This window comes from Vigna umbellata, chromosome 5 (genome assembly GCF_029865625.1).
Source record: "Vigna umbellata cultivar VRB3 chromosome 5, Vumbellata_1.0, whole genome shotgun sequence".
NCBI classification, from domain to species: Eukaryota; Viridiplantae; Streptophyta; class Magnoliopsida; order Fabales; family Fabaceae; genus Vigna; species Vigna umbellata.
Window position 1 is genome coordinate 26069912 of NC_142169.1, and position 25185 is coordinate 26095096.

At 30.4% G+C, this 25185-nt stretch overlaps 3 protein-coding genes across 3 annotated transcripts; 2 read left to right on the forward strand and 1 right to left on the reverse strand.

Moving 5' to 3' along the window:
- Positions 1–761: 761 nt before the first annotated feature.
- On the reverse strand, positions 762–2757 carry LOC124836143 (H/ACA ribonucleoprotein complex subunit 3-like protein). Its single transcript, XM_047311235.2, is given in 5 exon segments — positions 762–962; positions 964–1033; positions 2121–2163; positions 2460–2532; positions 2633–2757. Coding segments are annotated over 4 exon segments (192 nt in total). The 5' UTR covers positions 2514–2532; positions 2633–2757; the 3' UTR covers positions 762–937.
- Positions 2758–3064: 307 nt separating this feature from the next.
- On the forward strand, positions 3065–8223 carry LOC148198012 (Protein kinase family protein). The gene is made up of 14 exons (XM_088116270.1): positions 3065–3185; positions 3287–3604; positions 4261–4435; positions 4564–4647; positions 4748–4989; positions 5210–5417; positions 5492–5571; positions 5782–5866; positions 6024–6155; positions 6248–6361; positions 6468–6518; positions 6877–6961; positions 7772–7828; positions 7957–8223. Exons 2-14 carry the CDS (start codon positions 3381–3383, stop codon positions 8043–8045), a joined length of 1626 nt encoding a protein of 541 aa, XP_087972396.1. The 5' UTR covers positions 3065–3185; positions 3287–3380; the 3' UTR covers positions 8046–8223.
- Positions 8224–17226: 9003 nt separating this feature from the next.
- LOC148198013 (dual specificity kinase 1) lies at positions 17227–23558 on the forward strand. The gene is made up of 14 exons (XM_088115183.1): positions 17227–17867; positions 17988–18028; positions 18627–18696; positions 19425–19573; positions 19659–19754; positions 20604–20674; positions 21090–21151; positions 21269–21332; positions 21437–21521; positions 21891–22017; positions 22123–22196; positions 22273–22336; positions 22564–22697; positions 22929–23558. The coding sequence occupies exons 1-14, from the start codon at positions 17792–17794 to the stop codon at positions 23202–23204; spliced, it is 1389 nt and encodes a 462-aa protein (XP_087971309.1). The 5' UTR covers positions 17227–17791; the 3' UTR covers positions 23205–23558.
- Positions 23559–25185: the final 1627 nt, after the last annotated feature.

Here is a 25185-nt window from a genome sequence, read left to right on the forward strand (position 1 = left end):
TACATTATATTAAAATTATCATTGTTAATAAGCTTCGCTAATAATTATATCTTAGTATTTTTTTTTCTCCCCTCCATCTACTGTCTTCATTCACCTTCCTCCCAAACATGAACTTGAGAGAAAAATCCCAAATCAAATCAAATCAAATCATAATAATTAAAATGTCATCGTTTTTGGGCATAGCTTGCTTGTTATGTTTCCATCAGTTTCATTATTATGAGTATGTTGCTAGTGCAGGAATTATCTTGATAACTTTGTTTCAATATTGGCGTTTAATTCTGAAGAACTTAAATGTAATAGAAAGTGGTGAGTGAGAACTTAAATGTAACAGAAGATGGTGAGCTATGAAGAAAATGAAGGGTGAAAAGAAAAAAAAACTAGAAAAATTTCAAAATAAAAGATAACCAATTTAATAGAAGATTTAATGAAAGACATTAAGTTGATTATATTTAACAAATATTGAAACTCAATTAAATCTAAAAAAAATATAGAAACTAAAGTACATCATAAATCTATATATAAAAGTCGAAATACTAATTTAGTCATGTTAATATTAACTCGCTTCTTTCTCGTATGTTTCCTTAGTTCGGAAAAGGAAAAAACGTGTAAATTATATTTGAGCAGATAAAAATATCTCATTCTTAATAGATTCATGTAGCTGGTTTAGCTGCACTTATCTTGTTTTGAGAGCTGGCAATCACCCCATGCATGGAGACATGATTTGTTTTACAACATTATATTGACTGCAACACAACTCAAAATGCATTTCAACATCAGGTCACTTCATTCTAATACGTGAGCCAGATTTTACGTAATTCGTTCATAACACAATATATATGGCTCAATCACTTGGCCTCATGTATCGGCACTACACTAGTTCACAAAAACACTGCTAATCATAGGAAAGACACTTAAAAAATTGGAACTTCAAAATCACTCAGTACTTTGGAGGTGGCTGCTGGGGGTAACAATCCAAAACGCTTCTTCAGAGTAACTCTCTGCCTCGAATATTTATCATCGGGTGAAAACCGGGCTGCATTTTGGGAAAACCATTAAAATCATAACAAGTACAGAAAATGGAACAAATTAAAAATAACATTTGACAGTATTTGGCAGATATGAAAACGAGGAAAGTTTTTCTCAATTAGCAGTGACAAATCTGCCTTATTCCAATGACAAAATCCAAACTGTGCAAAAAGTAGATCTTTAAAATATTATACAGGGAGCAATGAAAATAATAAGTTATTTAACTGCTGAAAATAGAAAACAAAGTACTGACTTTTTAATTAAAATGAAAAACAATAAATCAAAATAAAAAACATTTTCTTGCAGTAAATTAGCCCCAAGCAACTAAGTTCTACACTATAGAAGTTCTTAACCAGACAGCCACATTGATAATGTTTCTCAGTCAATGACTTTCATCCAATGTTACATATAACATGCACGTCAAGATGAAACTGACTCGGCACTTACGGAAAAACGATGAGGCTGATGATGTTACTTTTTCACTTACAAATAATGAAATCCTCGATGGAATAAAGACCAAAAATCCTCGATGGAATAAAGACCAAAAGGTGAAAAGGGTACAAAAAGAAAACAAAGATCAAGAACAAGCACCAAAGCATGCCAATCTCTCTAAAGAATTTGACACTGACAGTGGCTATTACCACACAACCAATAAAACTCTTGAACCCAATTTCACAAATAAACTCGAAAGAAGACTGCCTGCCAGAGAAAAATCTAAAAGAATTTTATTTCCAACCATAAATTCCACAGAACCACAGATTGAATGCAATGCTAAAACCCTTTTTCCGTCGTCATTGACAAAGCAAATCCTCTAAAAATTAAAACACAAACTGCCATTAATCCAAAAGAATTCTAGCCACCAAACAATGCAAGAACAAGAGATGACCGTTTCAGAAAATTATCTACGCAACTAGAAGAGAAATAAAAAAAATACAAACAGTAACTATAATCCACAGTGCATTTTAGTGTTAACGCAGAAATTGGACAGAGAGAGGGACAAAAGGTTTTCTTTAAAATCCACGAACAAGTAATATAACATATTTGAAAGACCTCACATGTATAGGTCAAAAACAGTAGTAAACAGAGCAAAATACCTGGATGCGCAGATTGTGTAGCTAGCCCTAGCGGCGACTCTTTCTGCAAAGAAGAAAAACAACTCACTTCAAAACACTGATAACCACCAAGATACAATTAAAGAACCAGCGCGAAGGAAATTCGTGAAGATGCAATTACATTACAGGAAATCCTAATACGAAGAAATTAAAACGTAGGAAAAGAACCAGTGCGTCAAATTGAGCAAGGGCTGAAAGAGCCTTTCAATAAGTAATTTCAAATTGAGTCAAGAGGGCTAAAGAAAAACAAAGAATAAATCTTCTAATTCCATTACTGAATCATTAATAGATGTAAACTACAGAACCATACACAAAACTTACCTTAGTGGTGTAGACTTTGTCACCATTCTCGTTTATGTAAAACTGAAGATACATTATCACTGATAACTTCTCACTGCGAAAACCGAATAAGATAACAATAAAGCTAGAAACAGATAACGTGTTGATATCAGAAATTGGAAACAATAATGAGTCTGGGGTTATCAGAAACATACCTGATCGAAAAAGAACAGCAACAGGGATAGACTCAGCCGAACGTAAGAGAAAACTGCGACGGAGGCGAGGGAAAGGGTTATAAGGTTTTCTTGTCTACACAAGTGCTTTGTTTCAACGAGAATGGGCCTTTCATTTAGGTTACATGCCCTTTTTATTGGTTATGGGCCATTTTGGTAACACGGCGTGGCCCATGATGTTCACACTTTTTTTATCTTCTCACTCCCCACTATTTTGTTTAATTATTTGAGTTAGATATATTTTATATGTTATATACAAAAATATATATAGTATTTAAAGAGAGAGTTGAGTGAATAAAGGTTTTTCATGAGCCAAGTCATACCCATAATGTTGTACCCGACATTATTGGATTCTCTCTCTTGCCAGTTTTACATAATTATAACTATTAATTAGATGGTAATCCGAATTGTCAGCTTCTTCCCACAAATTCAACTTTTTCACAATCTCAATCTTTTAATCCATCAATTATTGTTTCACTCCGCTGCGTTATTTGTTTTTCTTACGTTTGTACCTTCCGAAAAGCTTCAATTTAAGGTACGATCAGAAACTCTTGCGTGTTCGCCAAGTCAATTAGAACTATTTTTTTTTTTTTACTTTTTTGTTGTTTCGATATTTAATATGAAAATGATTCGCAGGGTTATCATAGTTGAAATTTGTTGAATTGAAAGTTATTGCGAAGGGAGTGATGGTTGTTGTTGGTAGTGGTTGAAACTGTGATTGGTGAGCGAAATGGATTCTGCTAGGAGTTGGTTACAGAAATTTCAACCACGAGATAAATTAAGAGCCTCAACTAGAAAGAAAGACGATACTCATGGTGGGAATGAAGCTCCAAACGGGCCTCTGGACGAAGCAGCTCTTTCCAATATCACAAAGCAGAAGGTTGCAGCAGCTAAACAATACATTGAAAACCACTATAAGGAACAGATGAAGAACCTTCAAGAAAGGAAAGAACGGTACGTTACATTCCCTTGATATGAATAGTCCATTACTTATTTTCTTGTTAGTTTGATTTTCAAATGAATGCGTATTCTGTTATCTACTCTTTATTAGAATAAATGTTGTTTTTTTCCCATTAATGCATTATAGCTTACTTAGTAAACTAGTTGCAGTGCAACAAAAGATATTATATCAATTGGTGTTCCTAGTTTAGCTAGAATTTTCTAAGAACATTGGAAGAACTACCCTTGTTGATATGAAATAGGGGTGCAAGTTTGAATAAGAAAATATGTGAATAGGATGAAGAATCAAGAATGTTCCAAAATATGTAATTTATTGTTTGACTCAAATTTGGTGGAGATGATCTTTATTTATGATCTATATATAAATTTGAATGTTTCACCAAATCTTAGGTTAGTGGTTCTTAATACAACACAGTGTAACCATGCAATCCTAGTGAGTAAGTGGAACTGTATAAACTATTATTGTGGCAGAATTTTCTTTGGAGTGCAAGTTGAGATTTCTTGAACCATGACTACAGGTTTTTCTAACTGTTTAGTTAAATTGTGTTAAAACTATCCAACTTATTGTGTATGTTTCAGTATTAATCTGAGTTATGATCGTTGGATTAACAAATATGTTGAAAACATATCTAATACCTTACATGTGTCAGTCGAACCATCTTGGAAAAGAAGTTGGCAGATGCTGATGTATCTGAGGAAGATCAAAATAACCTACTTAAATTTTTAGAGAAAAAGGAAACTGAATATATGCGTCTTCAAAGGCACAAGATGGGTGTAGATGATTTTGAGTTATTGACCATGATTGGAAAAGGTGCATTTGGGGAGGTATGTTTGTGCTTCTTATATATGATACAAGTTAATGTGATTTCTACCTGTTTTCTTAGCTTTTAAATCTATTTATGCTTCTGTCCATCAGTGGTTCTACTTTTACCTACAATTTGAAATTGTTTTAGGTCAGAGTTTGTAAGGAAAAGACTACAGATCATGTATTTGCAATGAAAAAGCTAAAGAAATCAGAGATGCTTCGCAGAGGCCAGGTTTACAATCATTTACCAAGCTACATGTATTATTTTACAGAGAGTAATTTTCATGTTAAAGGCTAATGTTATCACACTTTAACTCAGCTAACTATTTCAGGTAGAACATGTCAGAGCTGAGAGGAATCTCCTTGCAGAGGTTGACAGCAATTGCATAGTTAAACTTTATTGTTCTTTCCAAGATGAGGAGTATTTATATCTTATTATGGAGTATCTACCTGGCGGGGATATGATGACTCTACTAATGAGAAAGGATACCTTGACCGAAGATGAAGCCAGATTTTATGTGGGAGAAACAGTTCTAGCCATTGAATCAATACATAAACACAATTATATACATAGGTATCTATGAAATTGGTTGTCTACCAGATATCAGTCTTGCTTTCTGCAGTATGTTATAGTTGATTATACCATGTAGACTAAGGTGGCAATAAGCCTAAAATAAATTGATCTACAAAACTCATTATTAGAAGTAAGTATTGTTGTGATAGCTAAAATTATAATATAACTTTTGTTGATTGTACATCATATAAACTAATCTTCATAATATGGCACATTGCAGGGATATTAAGCCTGATAATTTATTACTTGATAAATATGGACACTTGAGACTGTCAGATTTTGGGTTATGTAAACCATTAGACTGTAGTACACTTGAAGAAACGGATTTTTCTGCTGGTCAAAATGCAAATGGATTTCCTCAAAGTGATGAATCTGGACGCACACAACAAGAACAATTGCAACACTGGCAAAAGAATAGGAGGACACTTGTAAGTTCAAAACTACTATGTGGATTTTCTTGTGTGTGTGTGTGCTTGCAAATGTGAATGTATGAATGTTGCAGGCTTATTCTACTGTCGGTACACCAGACTATATTGCTCCAGAAGTTCTATTAAAGAAAGGCTACGGGATGGAATGTGATTGGTAGGTTCTATGCTTGTGAATGATAAGATTCAAATTAATTTCATTTTGCTTTTATGACACACCTAATACGGAAGCATACTTGTGTTTCATTCAGTAGTAGTGATTCTTTCAAGACATGTTTCAAGTAACACAGTTTACTCTAGACGTTCTTGTATATTTGATGAGTTAGATGTTTTATTCTGATACAGTTTGTCATGATAAAATTCCCAGGTGGTCACTTGGTGCTATTATGTATGAAATGTTGGTGGGATATCCGCCTTTTTATTCTGACGATCCAATGTCAACATGTAGAAAGGTAACATTCATTATAAAAATAACTACAAGCTAAGACTACTGTAATGTTTTTCATTTGATTAGCTTTAGCCATTTTTACTATGAACATGATAGTTCAAACAGTTTTATATTTTGTATTGCTCAATACATTTATCTAATTAACTCTCTATTTTATGTAGATAGTAAATTGGAAATCTCATTTAAAGTTTCCTGAAGAAGCAAGGTTATCTGTGGAGGCTAAAGATCTTATCAGTAAGCTTTTATGTAATGTGAACCAGAGACTGGGCTCAAATGGTGCAGATGAAATAAAGGTGTTGTATGGTGTGTCCTTTTCTACATTCTTAAATATCTTGTGTAGACTTTTTAATATAAACATTACCTTTCTACTGCATTTTTTCTTTAGGCTCATCCATTTTTCAATGGTGTTGAGTGGGAAAGATTGTATCAAATGGAAGCTGCATTTATTCCTGAGGTCAACGATGAGTTAGACACTCAAAATTTTGAAAAGTTTGATGAGGTATTTACATTTTTCAAATTATTGCTTATTTTGTGTTGCAATTTGTTTAAGATTATTCACATTTGTAAAAAGAAATATTCTCATTTTACCTTTATCACTTTTGCAGTCTGACCACCAGACTCAATCAGCATCAAGAACTGGCGGTCCATGGAGAAAGGTAATCCAAGATTTTACTCTGTTTTACATTTTTCATGAAGTTCTCTTAGAAATTATTATGCAAATTAAGTCTAAATACTACATACCTCATTGATAAAAGAATATATGTGTTTTTGAAAAAGTTATATAGATTTTTTAATAATATGAAAACAAACTTTAAAGCTTATCAACTGTGTATAATTATCTAAGTCAAATGTATTCTCTCACTTTCTTGGAAAAATTTATCCATATTCTGGTATTTATTTCTTGCCTTGTGTATAGTTCTTGAATGATGGTGTTTACAATTTTTTATTTCTTAATTTATCTTACACATTTTTCTGTTCTAATCCTTATTTGACTTATTATATGTGATGGTACAGATGCTTTCATCTAAAGACTTGAATTTTGTGGGATACACATACAAAAACTTTGAAATTGTCAACGATTATCAAGTTCCTGGGATGAGTACGTAACTTTTTGCTCATTTCGTTTTGAATGTAAATAATGTTCCTTAGAAGATTTTGCTTTTATTTTGTTTCATATCTACTTCTGAAATTAATTTTTGTTTCATATCTACTTTAAGACGACATTGATTATATTTTTTCTGTTTCTTATTTAAATATTTCACTTAATAAATTAAAGATTAATAATGGTGAGAAATATGTTATAAAGTTTAAAAAATCTAATATAAATGAAAATATTATTCACGGTTATGTGTTAAAATTTTAAAATGTACACATTTAACTTTTGCTAGATGTTGAGATTAAGTCGTGGTATTTTTGGGTAAGAGAAGTCTTGTATTAATTTTAAAGAATTAATCTCAGTTCAACTTTATTGTAAAGAAAAATAACAATGATTTTCATTAAACTTGTTGTGAAAGAAGAAAAATTTGAACTCATTCCTCTTGTTTCCTTTTTAATTAAACGAGAGAACTTTATTTTAAAAAACTTTTCTTCCTTTAATATTTCTTGTGTACTCTTCCTTTTTCTTTTAATGTAAACCTAAAAAACTCAATATTTTATTTAGTACTTTAATAACAAATATAAGTAAATCAGTCATAAGTGTCATATCCACAACTTGAGATCACCACCAAGTTAAGCCAATTGCTCATTCAATTTTTCTTCTGTACGAAATATTGCAATTTTATATAAATAATAGTTCACACCAATGAAGTTATATGACTTTCCAATAACCATTGTACAACACAAAAATTGTTCATATTGAAAATTAAATAAAAAAGTAATTTTTTTTTCTTTTCTTTCCTTTCTTTGGCAGCTGAATTAAGAAAGAAAACTTCTAAAGTAAAGAAGCCATCTGTTAAGTCTCTTTTTGGTATGTCACTTCTTTTAGTTTTTTTTTTTTTTAAATATGTTTGTTTATGTTGCTAATTGTATACATGTTTTTCTTTATGGTTTTGTAACACTAACTCTTGTTGTTCAATTACATTGATTAACATATAGATTGTGATTCTGACACATCTGAAGCATGTGCATCTGAGGCTTCTGATTCAACTGCAAAGATTGATGATCAACATACTCATTCAGAATAGAAATAACAACTCAAGTCTATATTAGTTAATAACCATTTTTCGTGTTTATTGTAATTTTTGCTTTTATTCCACGTTTTCATTTCTTCTTGAAAACCTCAGTGGATACATGATTGATGGCTCGCAAAAAAACAAGAAGCATATGTTATTTGTAGAAGCAATTGATTACTCTTTAGTTAGTTACCAAAACTTATATAGAAATGTAAATCTCTTATTTAATATAACTTGTGAAACATAAAGATTGTGTAAGCAATAGAAATCATGGCTTTTTAATCAATTATCTTAAAATTACAATAATTGTGTAAAGTTTTAAAAATATTTAGAATTGACAAATCATGTCAAATTGAAACAACTTCACTCTTAATAAACCAAAATCGTAATGCCATGTTGTGATAATTTCAGTTATGTATGGAATTAATTAAAATTGAATCATAGTGTGACGACTTTAGTTTTGTATGGAATAAACTAAAATCGTTTTATACTGTGACGACTCCAGATAACTTCAATTTTTATCAATCCTTAGCATTGTGTTTCACACCATGTTATACTTCTTAATTTTAGTTAAATAAAAATAACTTTTTTACTCTACATAAAAATTCATTGAATGAATTAACATAATAAAGTAAGAAATAGATATTAAATTGAGGTAAAAAAGTAGTTTCTAATTTTATTAAATACTATTAATTGGGAGTTTATAAGAAAAAGTTAAATGTATTGAAAATGAAGTAAACAAGGTACATTTTATAATCATGGATACTTTTACAAGTGATCAAATTTTACTTTATATGTTGGCAGTTGTCTCAGTAAATGACTTATATGGATATATGTCCTATAAATAATTTCTTTCCCTAGATGTAACAAACTATGTAGTCTTTCAAAAATAAATGTTGATTTTTTTTATTATTTAACTGTAAAAATAAAAATAATAACTATTAAAATACACAAGAAACTAAAGGTTGAAATTATGACATAATTGAAGTGGTTACAACGAGAAGGCATGACTTCAATTTATTCCATATGGAACTGAGGTCGTCACAATATAACACAACTTTAATTCATTTTTATACAGAGCTGATATTGTCACAATATGACATGACATGACTTTAATTCATTTTAGTATGTTATTTCAAGTTGTGATGACTTCAACTTTTCACCAAAATTGTTATATGTTGACACAACTTATTGGTTTTAAAGTTGTATAAAAGTTAGTCACCATGCTTATTAAATGTAAGTCTAATTTATTTGTTATTTCTCAAATATTTAACTCTTTGTACACAAATTACGTTTATGACAATATAGTATTAGTTTAAAAATTGAAAAAATATGTTTTCAAAACCTAACTCAAGTGAATTAAAATTTAAGTTACATCTAGAAAGAAGATGTTATATTTTTTAAAAACATGTTTTTAAAAATAGAGGGCCTAATTCGAATTTGTCTTATAAAATAATATAAGTAACTAACTGAATTATTTAGAAAACAATACAAAGTACCTATTATAATTTTTAAATAGTAAAGAATTAAAATCTATTCTACAAATTAAGTCGAAAAAAAGGAGTGAGAATGGCTGTGTAAATAAAGAGAACTTGATTCTCTATATAATTTTTTATTAAATGATGAATTTTATATATTTTAATTTTTAACGCTAAGCATAAATACCAACTCTAAAAAAAATATTAAAAACATTAAACTTAAAATACAAGAACGAAACAAATATCCGTACAATACCCACACAATAAAAAATTGAAATGAAAAAAAAAATCAGCAAATGCTGTCATCTTTAAATTAAAACATAATAATATTTAAAATCAAAAGTTTCAGCAGTTTGACTCATAACGGTAATTATTCTAATATAATTATACAGTCAACAACAACTATGTTATATTTATTTGACTATCATTTATGTTTTACTATTCACAACAACGATAGAAAGAGACCCATTCAATCCTCAACAAAAGCAATAAATCTATACAAGTGTATAGTGTTTTATTTTATTAAAGAAGAGAATGATGAATTAGAATAAATGAAAGTGTACTAGATAGAAATAATTTATCCCGCCATACAAAATAATTAAAATATATATAGTTACTTTCATCTTTCACTTTAAATTGAAACATCTAAATTTATAAAATCATGTTAATAAACAAAATTAATTATATTGTAAGACTTTTGGTCTAATATTAATGAAACATTCCTGGTAGGCACACAACAACAACTACACTTATCTTCTCGTGACTAAACTATAATAAATTAAATATTGAACGGTCACCCTTCAAAACAATTAGATTTAATATTAATTAACTTACTAATAAACTATTATTAACAAGTGAGTCGTAATTAGGATGTTGTTAATTCAAAACTCTTTAAAATTTATAAATACAAGTTTGTAGTAAAAAGGTAGATGATGACATTTAATACACTAATATTTTGTTGACTTTAACATCAAAGTATCTTGTATAGATAATTTCCAAATTTAATTAAAGAAAGAGTTAGGACAAAAAGCAAAATGAAGACAAATATTCAGAGCTATCAATCCACCAATTAATATTTAATTAGGTTAAATATGTTTTTGAGCTTTTAGATATAATGCAAAATTAGAATTGGTTCTTTTTCAAAACTTTGATTTTGTTTGATCTCCTAACTTTACAAATGATTGGATATATTTCATTATGCTCAACAACGTTAAACTTTCTGTAACATGTCAAACAATGCTCCCATGTAGCATCTGCACGATTTAAACTTCCTTGTCATAAGCTTTTTCTCCCTCGTCTTATTCACCTTATGCGAGACTCTCATCTACCTTCATGGTCATTGAAGCTTTTTCTATGGTGTCCACTCCTTTCTCCTCAGCGTCATTGCAACGCTCCCAACCAACAACGTTGTTGTCGTTGTTGTTCTCATTCCTCGCGTAGGGTTTTGTCGTTCCAAATTCAACTCTACTGGTAACCAATGAGATCCTCTCTCAATTTGTCGTCATTGTTGCCACAATAACCATAACAAATTGCCATCGCTACAAGAGTCAATCTTCTTCTCTCATGTGGAGTTCTCCTTCTTTTTCCCTTCTAAATCACATGGGACTCTCAACCCACCACCCCTCTTCCCTTTAGTTTTAATCTTCACACATAACTCCTAATTAATTTGCTCATGTTTTTAATATTTTTAAGTTTGATTATAAAATGTATTTACTTTTGTGATATTGACTCGGGTTTCATCATCTACTCATGATTTTTTTAAGTTAAAGACGAATATTTGAAAAGAAAGGGAAAAGAGTGACTAAAGATGCTTTGTGGTTTTTTTTAGTTGAAATGAATATATAAATTGGGAACTGTTTCTTTTTTTTCCACCATTACTCCTTGTTCAATCTACAATCGTCCCCCCACCCCTAGTGGCCAATAGTTCAGGTCCTCTCGAGTTTAATTAGAAACTCTTCAACTAACTATCGCATATATATAAGAATACTGCATGAGTTGGGTGGTTGGGAGTGAACTTAACCCAATCACACAAATTTTTCCTAATTCTAGTTCACTCCATGAATGAATAGTCAAACATAATGTTATCTCAACAAAACAGAAAATAATAAAATTAAACAATAAAACAAAATTTCAACAAATTAACCTAACCAAAAGCATAATCCTAAATTATATAGATGAAAAAGATACTAACATTTGTTTAAAACCATAATTGTTGAGATGAATGGAGCAACACATTTAAGAAAATAAAGCAACTTGTACTAGGGTCAGCCATGATCGACTAAAGGTGTGAGATGAAGAGTAGTAAACAATCAAAACTGCTAGAATAAGAAAAATGACAGATGAACTTACAAAAGTTCAACCCAGTGATGAGGAGAAGGTCGAAATGTGAGCCACGAAGGAAGTGAGTAGGTAGATAGTAATGAAAAGGTGAAAATGGAAGAAACAATAGAGGAACACCTTGAACTTTTTGAGAAACGTAATAACAAATGACGAACACAATGACAAATGAAAGAGAAAAAAAAACAAAGTCTTCAAACTCACATTGCAGTGACAAGATTGGGAAATTTACGAGGAATAAAGGAAGGGGAAAATTGGCGTGACGAATGAAGAAAGGAAGAAAATAGATAGTATGCAAATCCCAATTTTACTAAGGATATTGGGAAATTTGAGAGGGATGAAGGGAGGGAGAAATTGACACTCTGTATTTTTAGAATTTGAGAAAAAAAAATTTAATTGTAAAATTTTGGGAGAGAATAGATGTAAAAAATGGAGAATGAAAGTAAAAAATGTATTATAATTTTGGTAGGTTTTAAACCTCTTAAAAAAAATAATTAAAATCTTCATAAATAAATCATTTATCAGAACCATCCTAAATTGTGTTAATTTATGGAGATTTTTATAACTTTTTAAAATAACCTTTAATATATAGCATTTTTTTTTGTAGTACTTAGAAGTGAATAAGAATCCGAGAAGATTGTTTTGGGTTTTAATAGGTGTCTCTTACCTTTATGTTGTTTACATGAAGATTGATTGAAGATGAGAATATCCAAAAGAGAATAAGCTCGTGACAATAATGTGTAATCACTATAGGAATACAGTGATAAAATATCGTTTAACATTTAAAAAAAAATTATTGAATATATAATAAAAGTTATATCAATAATTTCTAAAGTTAAAATACCAAATAAAATCAAAATTTAAAACAATAACTAATTACAATTTTACGTAATAAGAGATAAGAATATATGTAATCATATTTAACTCTACACTTTAAAGTTTATAGTCTTAAAAGTTTACTTCCTAAAAATATCTTAAAACATTTTTTACAATAGCACAGCTATCGTGGAATGCACCTTATTTTCTGTTTGCGTGTTGCAATATCATGATAAAGGTATGGACATTTGACTTCACCTCATCCTGCGTTTAAAGCTACATTATACATTATGAATCTCCTTTTGATTTTTTATTATGCATTAAAGTCCCTGGCATTATTTTATGCACTTGCGTACCATTTTTCAATATGCCGTGTCGTTTAGGCAGAAAATTCTGAACTTCTGACCCATCATGCTATGTATGGATCTCTTTATCGTTTGAAGTTGCCAACCTCACAAACCACTCATCATCAATAACATCTTTATTTCTCAAGATTCTACTGTCTAAAGAACCTTGCTTTTTACCAAAACTAAACCTATAATAATAATAACTTTCTGTTTTATTAAATTCTGATTTTGGTTTGGTGACGGTTGTTTTCTGTTTCCTTTAGCCACAATGGATTAATATATATATAAACGTAACTTTATCTTTATCTTAGGATTTAACGTAATTGTAAAACATTGTCTGGGTAGGTTACTCGGAGTTTTATTATGTAATACAACATCAATCTATGTTGGATTAATATTGCAGGTGAAAATTTGTTGGATGTGTCGCCGTCATGATGTTTGCGACCGAAAGGGGAAGAGAAACAGATAAATAAGACAAGATTATTAAATATCATTTTTTACATTAATAACTCTTTGATGATTGAATTAATATAGATGTTATTAAGTTTGCACTTCCCTAATTTGTAGCTAGTTGAATACTAGTTTGTTCATTTATGTAACCTTTTAATTTTTTTTAAAACTAAATATTTTTGTTATAATTGTAAATATGTATAAATATATATAATTTGTTTTTATGTTTTTGTACCCCTCACGATACGAATATCCATGTCTTGGATGAAGACAAACCAAGCCATTCTAGAGTACCCCGCTCAATTGGTAACGTCTCATTCATGTAATACATAAAACATACTTATCTATATGCACCGTGTTTTACTTGATAGAGCAATGAAAGTTTCTAAGACAATGTATAAGTTATCAATAAAGTAGATTGAGTAATGATATTAGCAATTAACTAAAATAATATTTATAATAAAATAATTATCTACGAAACAAATAAAAATGATCTATAATAAATTTGTAAAAAATTATTAAAATTTACTTTTATAAAAATAATATTTGTAATAATAATAATTCTATTACACTTTGTAATCATAAAAAAAAAAATAGATATACACATAACAAATATTTTTCCACCATTTTATTGGAAGTGAGACTTATTATGTATAAGTAAAATTATGTTTTCACGATTTTATTGGAAGTGTACTTATTATGTGTAAGCAAAATTGTAATCCAAATTAATTTGAAAAGAACAAATTTGTTATACGAGTCATATACTGATTAATTAAGAAAAAAACATGTGTTTTTCTTTATCAATTATCAATCCATTATGCAAGAACACATGTATTGTTAGGTTATTCAAATGAGACTATAAAGAAAATTAATATCAACTAGTAGCGAAAATTTATCTTAAAGACTAAAATATTATCATTAACAAAAAAATTTAAGCCAATGAGTTTGTTGGATCTTTCATATTATATATATATATATTTATTGTTCATCTTATTTATTTTTATTTAATGTGAGATTTTTAACTTCTTTTAAATTTTTAACATCTTTGATTCCATTATGTTCTTATCAAGAAAGGGAAAAATAATGGTGTTAGAACTGACAATTTGCTTTGGTGATTTGCTTGAAATTTTTTTCATCTTTATTTAATGTGAGACGTCTAATTTATTTTAAATTTCTAATACTTTTCTTTGCATTGATATATACTAATTAGTATCAAACTTTAAATTTAAATCCTCTTCAATTCAGTATATTTTTAAAATAAAATTTCTGTCGTTTGCAATGTTTGCATAAAAAAAAAATTAAAAGATTCAAGTTTGTATATTCATAGTGTAAATTTTTTTATCTTGTATAAACTAAAATCACCATTGATATTATTTCTCATATAGTTCTATAGAAGCTTACAAAATTTATCACGCATGATTGTCTAACTTTGATAATGTAATTATATATATTTTTTCAAAACTATAAATTAATAAAGTTAAACAAATTTTTATTTTCAATTGTATTACGTTAATATGTTATATATAAGTTAAGTAGAAAAACTAAGAATTCATAGGGAAAAAATAACTCAATAAACAATAACATTTTAAATTAACGTTGTTAATATAATAAATAAAACATAAACTATATGCACTTAAAACTTTAAGTTCTTTTTTTAAATAAAATTATTTAATTGGCACTTAAAAACTACTATTCTTCCTAAGAACCAGACCCATCGATATTCTTCAATATCTATAAATCACTTCCACAATTAGGTTTTGAAAATTTGATCCCATCTTATTGTTTTCAGTGACAAGTCAAGAATGTTGATGCTAAGGTCATTATTCCATTCTTAGGAACATACGAATGTCTTTAGTTTTCTAGTACTATCAATACCTAAAATTTGGAGAAACAGTGACACAAAACACAACACAATCATCCTCTACCACATGATGCCAACTGCCTAAGTTCCCATACTAATCATCAACTCTTCCTTTTAAAAATACTTATTATGGTAAGAGACATGGTTACATATTAGTTTTTCTTAAACTATTATACAAAATTATGTTTCATCTTTAAACTAAATTATCAAATATTTATATTTCTTATACACTTTTTTAAAATTATATGACAAATGAGGTATTATAATAAACTGAAATATAATGTTTTACATTTATAAAAATGTAAAAAATGAACACCTTATAATTGGTTATAAATAAAACATAATTTTATAATAACTTGTAAAACAAAAGTGTAAAACATATAGAAAAGAGTTATTTACTATAAAAGGTGAAATAATTTTTTCCAATTGATTGCAATCGTGTACTCTATAATGGTACACAACCTCCATGATTATGTTTTTGTTTGGCCAATTCATTAATTACTATTTAGCTTTTTTTCTTGAGTGGAATAATAGGATTTATGATGGATCCCACGTTCCTCTCTCTCTATAAGTCACTTTTTTTTTTGTCTTCCAATTATTGTTTTTTATATAATTAATGTGTCCCATATCTACACGGGTATTCATTTTATGCACTCGTGACATCCTCATTATACAAAACTTTTCAAACTTCACCTTTATTTTATTTTCACAATAACTATACAATAAATTTTTTTATTTTCTTGGCGTTCTACAAAACTATGTTCCCTTCATCATGTTTAATATTTTACTTTATTTAAAACAAGAATTAAAATATTATCTTTTGCAAGTAATTAATAAGTCAATTACTATATATATATATATATATTTTTTTTTTTTTTGAAATTATGAATTCACGAGGATGAATATGCATTCTCCATACACAGCTATAGAAATCACATTGTATAAAAGTCAAGTTAGAAATAATGTTAAGTATTGACTACAGAATTCAATTTTTTTCGGTGCTACTTCAAACCGTTTTAAAAAATAAACTCGACCAACAAGTTCTATCAGTGCAATTGAAAATTGGATTTGTAACTGATTTATTAACTTAAAAAATGATTTATCTTCAAATTATAAGCATATTTTAATTGATATTTGTAGTTTTGTTTTTAAAAATTTAATCTGGAATGTTTAAGAATTATACATAAATATACATTATTCCTAAAAAGTAATGAATTATTTTAATCTGTAAAATGTATAATTTAATTTGTTATATTAATTGAAAATTTGATATATTAACTTACGATGATTTTTAATGAGGTTAGATAATTTTAATTATTCTAATAATCAATTATATATATAATAATTATTTTTATAATAAAATATAATCATAATTAATTTCTGTTTGGATAAATTATTCGAATGAATAAAATAGTTACTTATATACAAAATCTGTGGATTTAAAAAGGAAAATATTGTTTAAATTAATCATAAATGGTATATTTGAACACACATAAAATGATTTCTCTTTCTAATTATTTTTTTAAAAAGGTAAGTGCCATTTAATATTGTAACCGAGATTGTAAACAGTTTTTAAGATGAAAAGAAGAGGAAATAAATTAATAATGAAAAAAAAAGGAAAAAAAAGAAAAGAAGGGGAGCAGTTTGACTAGGAATGGGAGAGGAATAGAGATATAAGGGATCGGTTAACCCCTCGTCTTGTCATAATCTACAAATTTTCTTTTCGAACACAGTTTCGCTGAAAAACGAAGATGAAAAAGTAAAGAAATATTAAAATAAAATTAATTTTAAATACAACGAAAACACATCAACGATTACTATAATCTTGCCAGCTTTTCCTTTTTCTCATTCTCTCTCTGTCTCTCTCTCCCTCTCTGTCTCTCTCTCTCTGTCTCTCTCTCCAAAGTCCATACTTTTTTGATTTGTGGAATTACTCCAGTTCCTACTTGGTTCAGCACAGCCTCCACAATCTCCTCTTCTTGGTCTTTCTCTTTTTGTATTTTTACAATAAAAAGACTCAGTTTTGTGTGTTGTTGCTGATACCCGTTAGCATTTTGTGTTCTGGGTCAATGCGGTCATGTTCTTTGCAAATTAGGGCTTCAATCAGTGGTCTGGGGTGATCGATTCTGGTTTATGTGTGGATAAGGAATGTAGTTGGAGAAGGTGGTGTGTATTCTGAATAATAAAGATTTAATCTTCATTGTTGGGGATGCTACGAATTTTGTAAATTTAGCTCCTTTTTTTTATTTGCCCCTTATCCTGGATTTGTTCCTTATTCCCCTTTGACGGCTAATCGGACGACTAGATTAGAACATCTCATTGGATTTGAGTGGATGCTCCAATAGAGGTTGGAAAATTTGACCTGGTGGACCCCTTGGTGCACATAATTTGGTGGTGGAATTGGGAACAAATCTGAGCAGCAAAGGCTCGCTGTAGTTACCGGTGAGGGTGTATTGAAGGTCTTTTAGGATGGATCATGTTATTGGTGGGAAATTTAAATTGGGAAGGAAAATTGGGAGTGGGTCTTTTGGGGAGCTTTATATTGGTATGTTCATGTTTTTGCCCTCTTTTTCTTAATTACAGTAATTATTGTCTTCCTTTTGCAGCATTTTTACATATAATTATGTGGTTTGTAACGTATTTTTGTTCCTATTCTCTTTTTCAGCTGTTAATATACAAACTGGAGAGGAGGTGGCTATCAAGCTGGTATGTTAGTTCTCTTCAAGATTTTAGCCCTCTTTTGCGTCTGGATGTGGCAGAATGATTATTAGTTAACCCTTATATGAATTTGTAGAGATCCATTGATATGTTCGTGTTTTTGATTCCATTTGCCTAGTATGTGCATGCATAAACTAGTCAGTAATTACCTTGATTTAATCTGTGGAACATGGTTTTTAGACCTTATAATTGTCTTGCACTCGTTGGAGTGCTTCAGAATACTCCAAGTTTGTTTTATCAATGTTCAGAGAGTTCCAATAAGGATACTTGACATTTGATTTGAGATGTAGTTTATTATTGTCTGATTAACTGACAGAGGAAGTAGCATCTCTCTCTTGCACTTTTACTGAGCAATACTTACGGTTTCCAAGAAATCAATAAGATTACTTAATGCATTTCAGTGGCATGTGCTAGGGGTGTAGTGCACAATTTGGTTCCCATTATTAGCTGCAATTTATCTTAGATTTTTCATCACATTCTTTCTTCTGTTGTGTTTTGATAGTTTTTCTTTAAGTTTATTATATTTGTCTGCTCATTATATATGTGTTTGTTCTTAACCCATTTGTCCTCTCTATAAAATTTCCAGGAACCTGTGAAGACCAAGCATCCCCAGCTTCACTATGAGTCAAAATTGTATATGCTTCTTCAAGGAGGAAGTAAGTCTAAATCTCTATATCTTCTCTCTCCCCTTTTTTTTTCCATTTTTGGTACTAATTGTATTAGGCATTACCTCATGCTAAAGTTTCACAATAAAATTATTTCTCAATCGTTCTGTTGTGTGTATGAGTGTTGCTTTCTGGAGGGGAACCCGTCACAGAGCAACAAAAAATCAATGAAACAGTATGAAGGGAGGATTACTGAAATTACTTATCCATTATAAGCCCTCCAGTACACAGTCATGATGCAATAATAATGCAAAACGCAAGCATTGTATTCACAGTATACCATAAGTAGAAAAATGAACAACAGAACAGTACAAAGAAAGATTCCGACAGAGAGAAGGATCACAATTCAGAATTCTCATTGCCCTCTTCCTCTCTCCTCTAACCGTCTCTTTTATTTATTTGTGGAACAATGAAAATCTTTGAGCTTGATGTTAGTTATTTTGGGCCTAGAGCTCCTCCTGACCTCAACTTTCCTTTCCCTCACGTGTTCCTCACCTCCTCTATCATTAAGTGTCTCTTTTGCCCCCTCATGCATTGTTACGGTGTCTTCTTGAGTGTGGAGGGTATGGCTTAATAGATGTCCTGAATAATCTTCTATTTATGAATCCAAAATCATTAGTCTCAAGCTATTCCCTCAAAGTAATGTGAGACTGAAAAGGTTTCAGAAAAAAAAATAAGATTTTTCCTTTTGAGTAATGCAATTTGGTTCCTTCTTGAAGCGGGTATTCCCCATCTCAAGTGGTTTGGAGTAGAGGGAGATTACAATGCGATGGCAATTGATCTTCTTGGACCAAGTCTGGAAGATTTATTCAATTATTGCAACCGGAAGTTAACATTGAAGACAGTGTTAATGCTTGCTGATCAATTAGTGAGTCCATATGTGCCATCATTTTCTAAGCAAAGTACATTAAATAGAGATACTGATATTTTATTTGCTTAATACTGTTCTTCAGATTAACAGAGTTGAATATATGCACTCTAGAGGTTTCCTTCACCGTGACATTAAGCCAGACAATTTTTTGATGGGCCTTGGACGTAAAGCAAACCAGGTATATTATTTTGTTGAAGTGTCTTGTTTCTTCATCTTCACCTTTTTGTTTTGGAGGGTTTTGGTTGTTATTTCATCATTTTTCACACGAATGGAAACTAAATAACTCATTTAGTCATTACTTAGACATGACGTCAAAGCACATTTTGGAATTCAAATGTGCAAGACTTCTGAAGTGTGTACCTATAACAGAATTGGATTAATCTTTGTAGTGCAAGAGAAGACATAAAATGGTGTTGTGCTACTACGTATCAAAGAAGATAAATTTGATAAATTGAATTCTTCTTCATAGTTCAAGAGAAGGCATAAAATGGTGTTAAGCTAGCTACTAGTATCCTAGAAGATAAGTTTGATAAACTTGTTTCAGGAAGAAGAAAAGGAGCAGAGTGTTTATCTTTGCTAGGATGAAGAAAGAACCCTAAAAAATTCAACTCACTTGAAAAACTGCGAGTCTGGTGGTTATTCTATTTTGTCCTGTTTTGTACCTAATTGTGCAGGAGTGATTAAGTTTAGATTTAGGAGCCGCTTTCTACAACAAAGCATGAGACAGTACCTCACATGTCATGGTGCTTTGGATGTTGGCTTGTCATGGCCTCTTCTACACCTTGAAACTCACAAGGCATTCTTGCAAAGTGATTGAACATCGCTTTGAGACAACACGCCTTTCCTCTGGCTCTTGTCATTTCAATGAGTTATTTTCCTTTCTTTTTGCCTTCAATTCTATTCCAGTGTAATTCTTTGTTGCCACTAAAACAAATGATTGATATATTCTGAATGAAACATTCTATTTGCTCATCCAAATTCCAGTTCTTTTAACTATGTTCATCTCATGCTGGATATCTCATTTCAGGTTTACATCATCGACTATGGCCTTGCAAAGAAATATAGGGATCTTCAGACACATAGGCACATACCATACAGGTAAATTTTATCATCATTATTTGAGGATATTGAGGTGTAGTGTATGAAATTTTGACCAGTGGTTCAGGGAAAAAACCCTGCTGTATTTATTGATGTCTTTGATTTAAGCATTTCTATCTCATCACTTCTATAGGCATAATACCCTTTTTCAAGTGGGTAGTCTTTACCTAAATTTAGGTGGTATTGGTATCATTCACTCGCTACAATGGTTAATGATAATATTAATTGGGATCACTGTCAAATATTGTGGATGTGGTTCGGTTGTGCTTGCAACCAAGCTCAACTCTGCAAATTGCAACATTTATCTTTCACTTTATTTTTTTTTTATTTTTATTTTAGTAATATAGTTCTATTTCGTAGTTTTTTGGTAAAATTCACATTTCTTTTCTTATTTACCGTTGTATTTCCTGTGCAGGGAAAACAAGAACCTTACTGGCACAGCTAGGTATGCAAGTGTTAACACTCATCTTGGAATAGGTGAGTATTATGTTGTGAATTTGCGTGGTTCATTCTGTTTTTTTTTTTCTTTTATTTTTTTAACAACCAATAATTAGAACTCTTGCTTTAGTTAATTTTGCTTTATTTTGCTGGCAGAACAAAGCAGAAGGGATGATCTGGAATCTCTTGGTTATGTGCTCATGTATTTCTTAAGAGGAAGGTCAGACAATTGATAGAGACATCTACTTTATTATGTTATTCTTAACATAGTTGATCATAAAATGTTATTCTTACTATATCTTTCCATTGTACAATTTTTTTCAGTCTTCCCTGGCAGGGACTGAAGGCTGGCACCAAAAAACAAAAATATGATAAAATCAGTGAGAAGAAAATGTCAACTCCGATAGAGGTATAGTAATTAATTGGATCAGTACAGCTTTTGGATAAATTTGATATTCCCTCTGGATCTAGTATTTTGTGCAATGAATTTGGTTGGATGTTGTTGAATGGTGACTTCTAATGTGAATACTTATGAGCAAAATGAACTGCTTGTTTCTCCTGTGCATTGAACTATATTTAGTTATCTATGAATATTGAATGATGTTATTAACTAAATACTCAGGTTAATTTTCACATTTCAAGTCTTAACAGTTGTATGTGCTGTGCATACAATTGGCAAAACTTGCCTATTGTGTATTTTACCTTTCTTTAATCTTCTATTATAGCTCTCAATGTTGTCGGTCCTGTTTTATTGTTAATATTTGTGCTTGTATAATAGGTGCTTTGCAAATCATATCCCTCAGAGTTTGTATCATATTTTCACTACTGCCGATCCTTGCGGTTTGAAGACAAGCCTGATTATTCATATTTAAAGAGGCTTTTTCGAGATTTATTTATACGAGAAGGTATGACACACATGGTATCTAATTAGCAGATTAGCATTCAATATATTTTGATGAAAAACTAGTATGTTAAATGGATGCAAATTGTTCTGGACATTTCTACTGCAGGCTATCAATTTGACTATGTTTTTGATTGGACTATATTGAAGTATCCACAGATCGGTGGCAGCTCTAGAGGGCGGGTTAGTACTTTTATATCATGCTTGTTTGGATTTTTCTTTCTACTTGAGGTCACTTACTATAATGTTTTTACAACAGCATGAAAGTGGCAAGGCAGCTATGCATGCTGGACCATCTGTACAAAAGCCAGAAAAGATATCAGGTCCAATCTCTTTCAGCCAAATAAGATGATAATATTTCTTATTCTTCTAATTCAAAACAAATCTGACTCTGGTGATCAGAAATTAATATACTCTGACCTCCAACTTCCGAAACATTAAGCCATGTCTATCCTTTTCATTGTTCATTCAATTGTGGTTGAACTACTCCACCTTTCTCAAATTGATTTTTGTATAGTTCATGGTCATTCAAATCACTTACTCATTTCAGTTGGGAAAGAGATTCGGGAAAAATTCTCTGGTGCTGTTGAAGCTTTCTCCCGGAGGAATCCAACAAGTTCTAGTCCTCGTGGTGATCACTCCAAACATAGGGGTTTTGAGGAAGGAGCAGTGCACAAGGACGTGGTAAGTTTTGTTTTTTAACAATTAGATTCCACTATTGTTTTCGAGCATGAGAGCTTTGTGAATGTGTTGCATCATTGCATGCAATCATTTGTTATCAATTTTTATAGTTGTGGAGTACTTCCATCACGGAAACAGTGGTGAAAGTTGTCAGTTAAATAATGAACTAGTTTATCTTCATACCTATACGAATTTGTTTATATTTCTATTGACATGTTAACATTGTCTTTGAAGTATCATGATCAAGAGAAGGGACGTAATTCATCTCGATACGGTAGCAGTTCAAGAAGAGCCATAATCTCATCATCAACCAGGCCAAGTTCATCCGGGGATCATACCGACAGTCGTACTGGCCGGCTCACCTCAAGTTTGAGCCGTCCATCAACAACACATAGAAACATTCAACCTATGTACGAGAGCAAACAACCAACGTACACACGGTCTGGATCTACCAGAGGCAACCGTGACGACCCTCTCCGGAGTTTTGAATTCCTCTCTATCAGGAAGTAACAAGTATATTTAGTTTCATTTGTTGGAAAGACATTTTCTAAATTCTAATGCACCTGTTTCTCCCAGAACTATTGATCTCAAGCTTTATGGAATCATGTTCACGTATATTATTGCATTGCCATGAGCCACGAGCCATGAGGTTATAAGCAACTTCATTTGCTGTGTATCAAGGTGGACTATTTTCTACCCCCTCCTAGATAGTTCCTTCTGAAGAAGATTTCTCAGATGTTGTATCATGTTCCTAAAACATGCTTCTGAGAATTCAACCAGCGTCCTCTCTTGTTTACCACAAAAACTTGTTTTCTTTTCTATAAAAACAAAATAGATGAAAGTAGAGTTGTAGTTTATGATACATTTGTTCTTGTCTTTTTTGCAATGAGACTCAACACTGTCTCTATCTATCTTTCCCTTGCTATGAGAGTGGAATTATTGATGTTAGAAATTGGTCTCAACCATTTAGAGCTGTTTGAGATCTTTCATTCTTCATTTCTCCGGCAGTTTTATAAACTACGTATGATGTTCTTGTTAGTTTTAAAATTTCTGGTGTTTGGTTAGTTGATATGATTTTCTCTAAAGATAAATTTATTTTCGTAATGGTTCTTAAATTTAATCATGGATGGTTAAGATTAAAATATGCGAGTAATCATGTTGCATGATAAGCATTTCTTTTACTTCAATTTTGATTACCATAGTATATAGTTGTACGATTTAAATTTATTATTGTTTTTCAATGGAAAGTGACTCATTTGATACATTACGTTGAGTTGAAACTAGTTCATTAATTAAACATAGTATGTTTAGTAGTATTTCATTAATTTTCGTTTTAAAGGTAAATAATTACCAAATACAATTTATCCAACAGATTATTGAGGACAAGCATGATTTTCTCCATGGACAAATATGGTATTTGAGAACAAACATGGACAATTACAGTATTTCATTAATGGTTATTACTTTCTTTACTCTCTCTCTCTCTATATATATATATATGTATGTATGTATGTATGTATGCATGCATCTTCGCTTTTTGCTTTCTCTTAATATTGTGCAATATTGCTTGTAAAATTCTTTTCGTACTAACTTTTACTAAGCTAAATTCCCGTTGCGTAGGGGTTAAAGGGTGAATTCTTGTATTTTCTACTGAAAAAGAAATACCTTTCAATGTATATATGCTTATTATTAAGTTGCATATTTCTAATTTTTTGTGATTTAAAAATAAATGTATTAATTTTAAAATAAGTAGACGTATATAAAGTAATTTGTTGAATAATTTTGTACTAAGAAATAAAATTGAACAAAGTGCATCTATTAAATTGAATTCAACTTAAATGGAATTGTATCATGAGTAAATTGAATGAACTAATCTACTTCGAATTGGTTAACTACCTGCATTATTTAAATTATTATCAATTAGGATATGATTTTAAAATATATTTTCTAATCCCATACGTTATAATTCAATTTAATTTAAACAATTATATATAAGCATAATTCAATTTTCAAAACAACTTAAATTTTATATATATTTCCAAACGACAGAAGTCAAACTTCGATCACTTTAATTAAGTGATGCGAGTCACTTGCTACTAGTATCAACCCAAATTGGTATAAAAATGAAGCATCTAATACACTTTACAAGAATTTTACAAAAATCTCCGATTACGAATAAAAGAAGTAGCGATAATTCGAATTAACTTGTAGTTTTCGTTTAACCCAATAGCACTTTTAAAGTTAATTAGGCACTAGTTATTTCTTAACGTGTAAAACATTGTCTGTGACAGAGGTTTAAACCACGAGACTAGAAAATGCTTGATTTTCACACAAATGAATATTTCTCATTTTAGTTAATTTATTGACGGTAAAGCTTTGGGAATCAACTCTTGATAATGCAAGGCCTACATAGAATCAATGAATGTACACATGTTCAATCTACAAGCTTCTATTTTATGATTTTCCCTTGCTTTCATTCCAAGCAAGCACC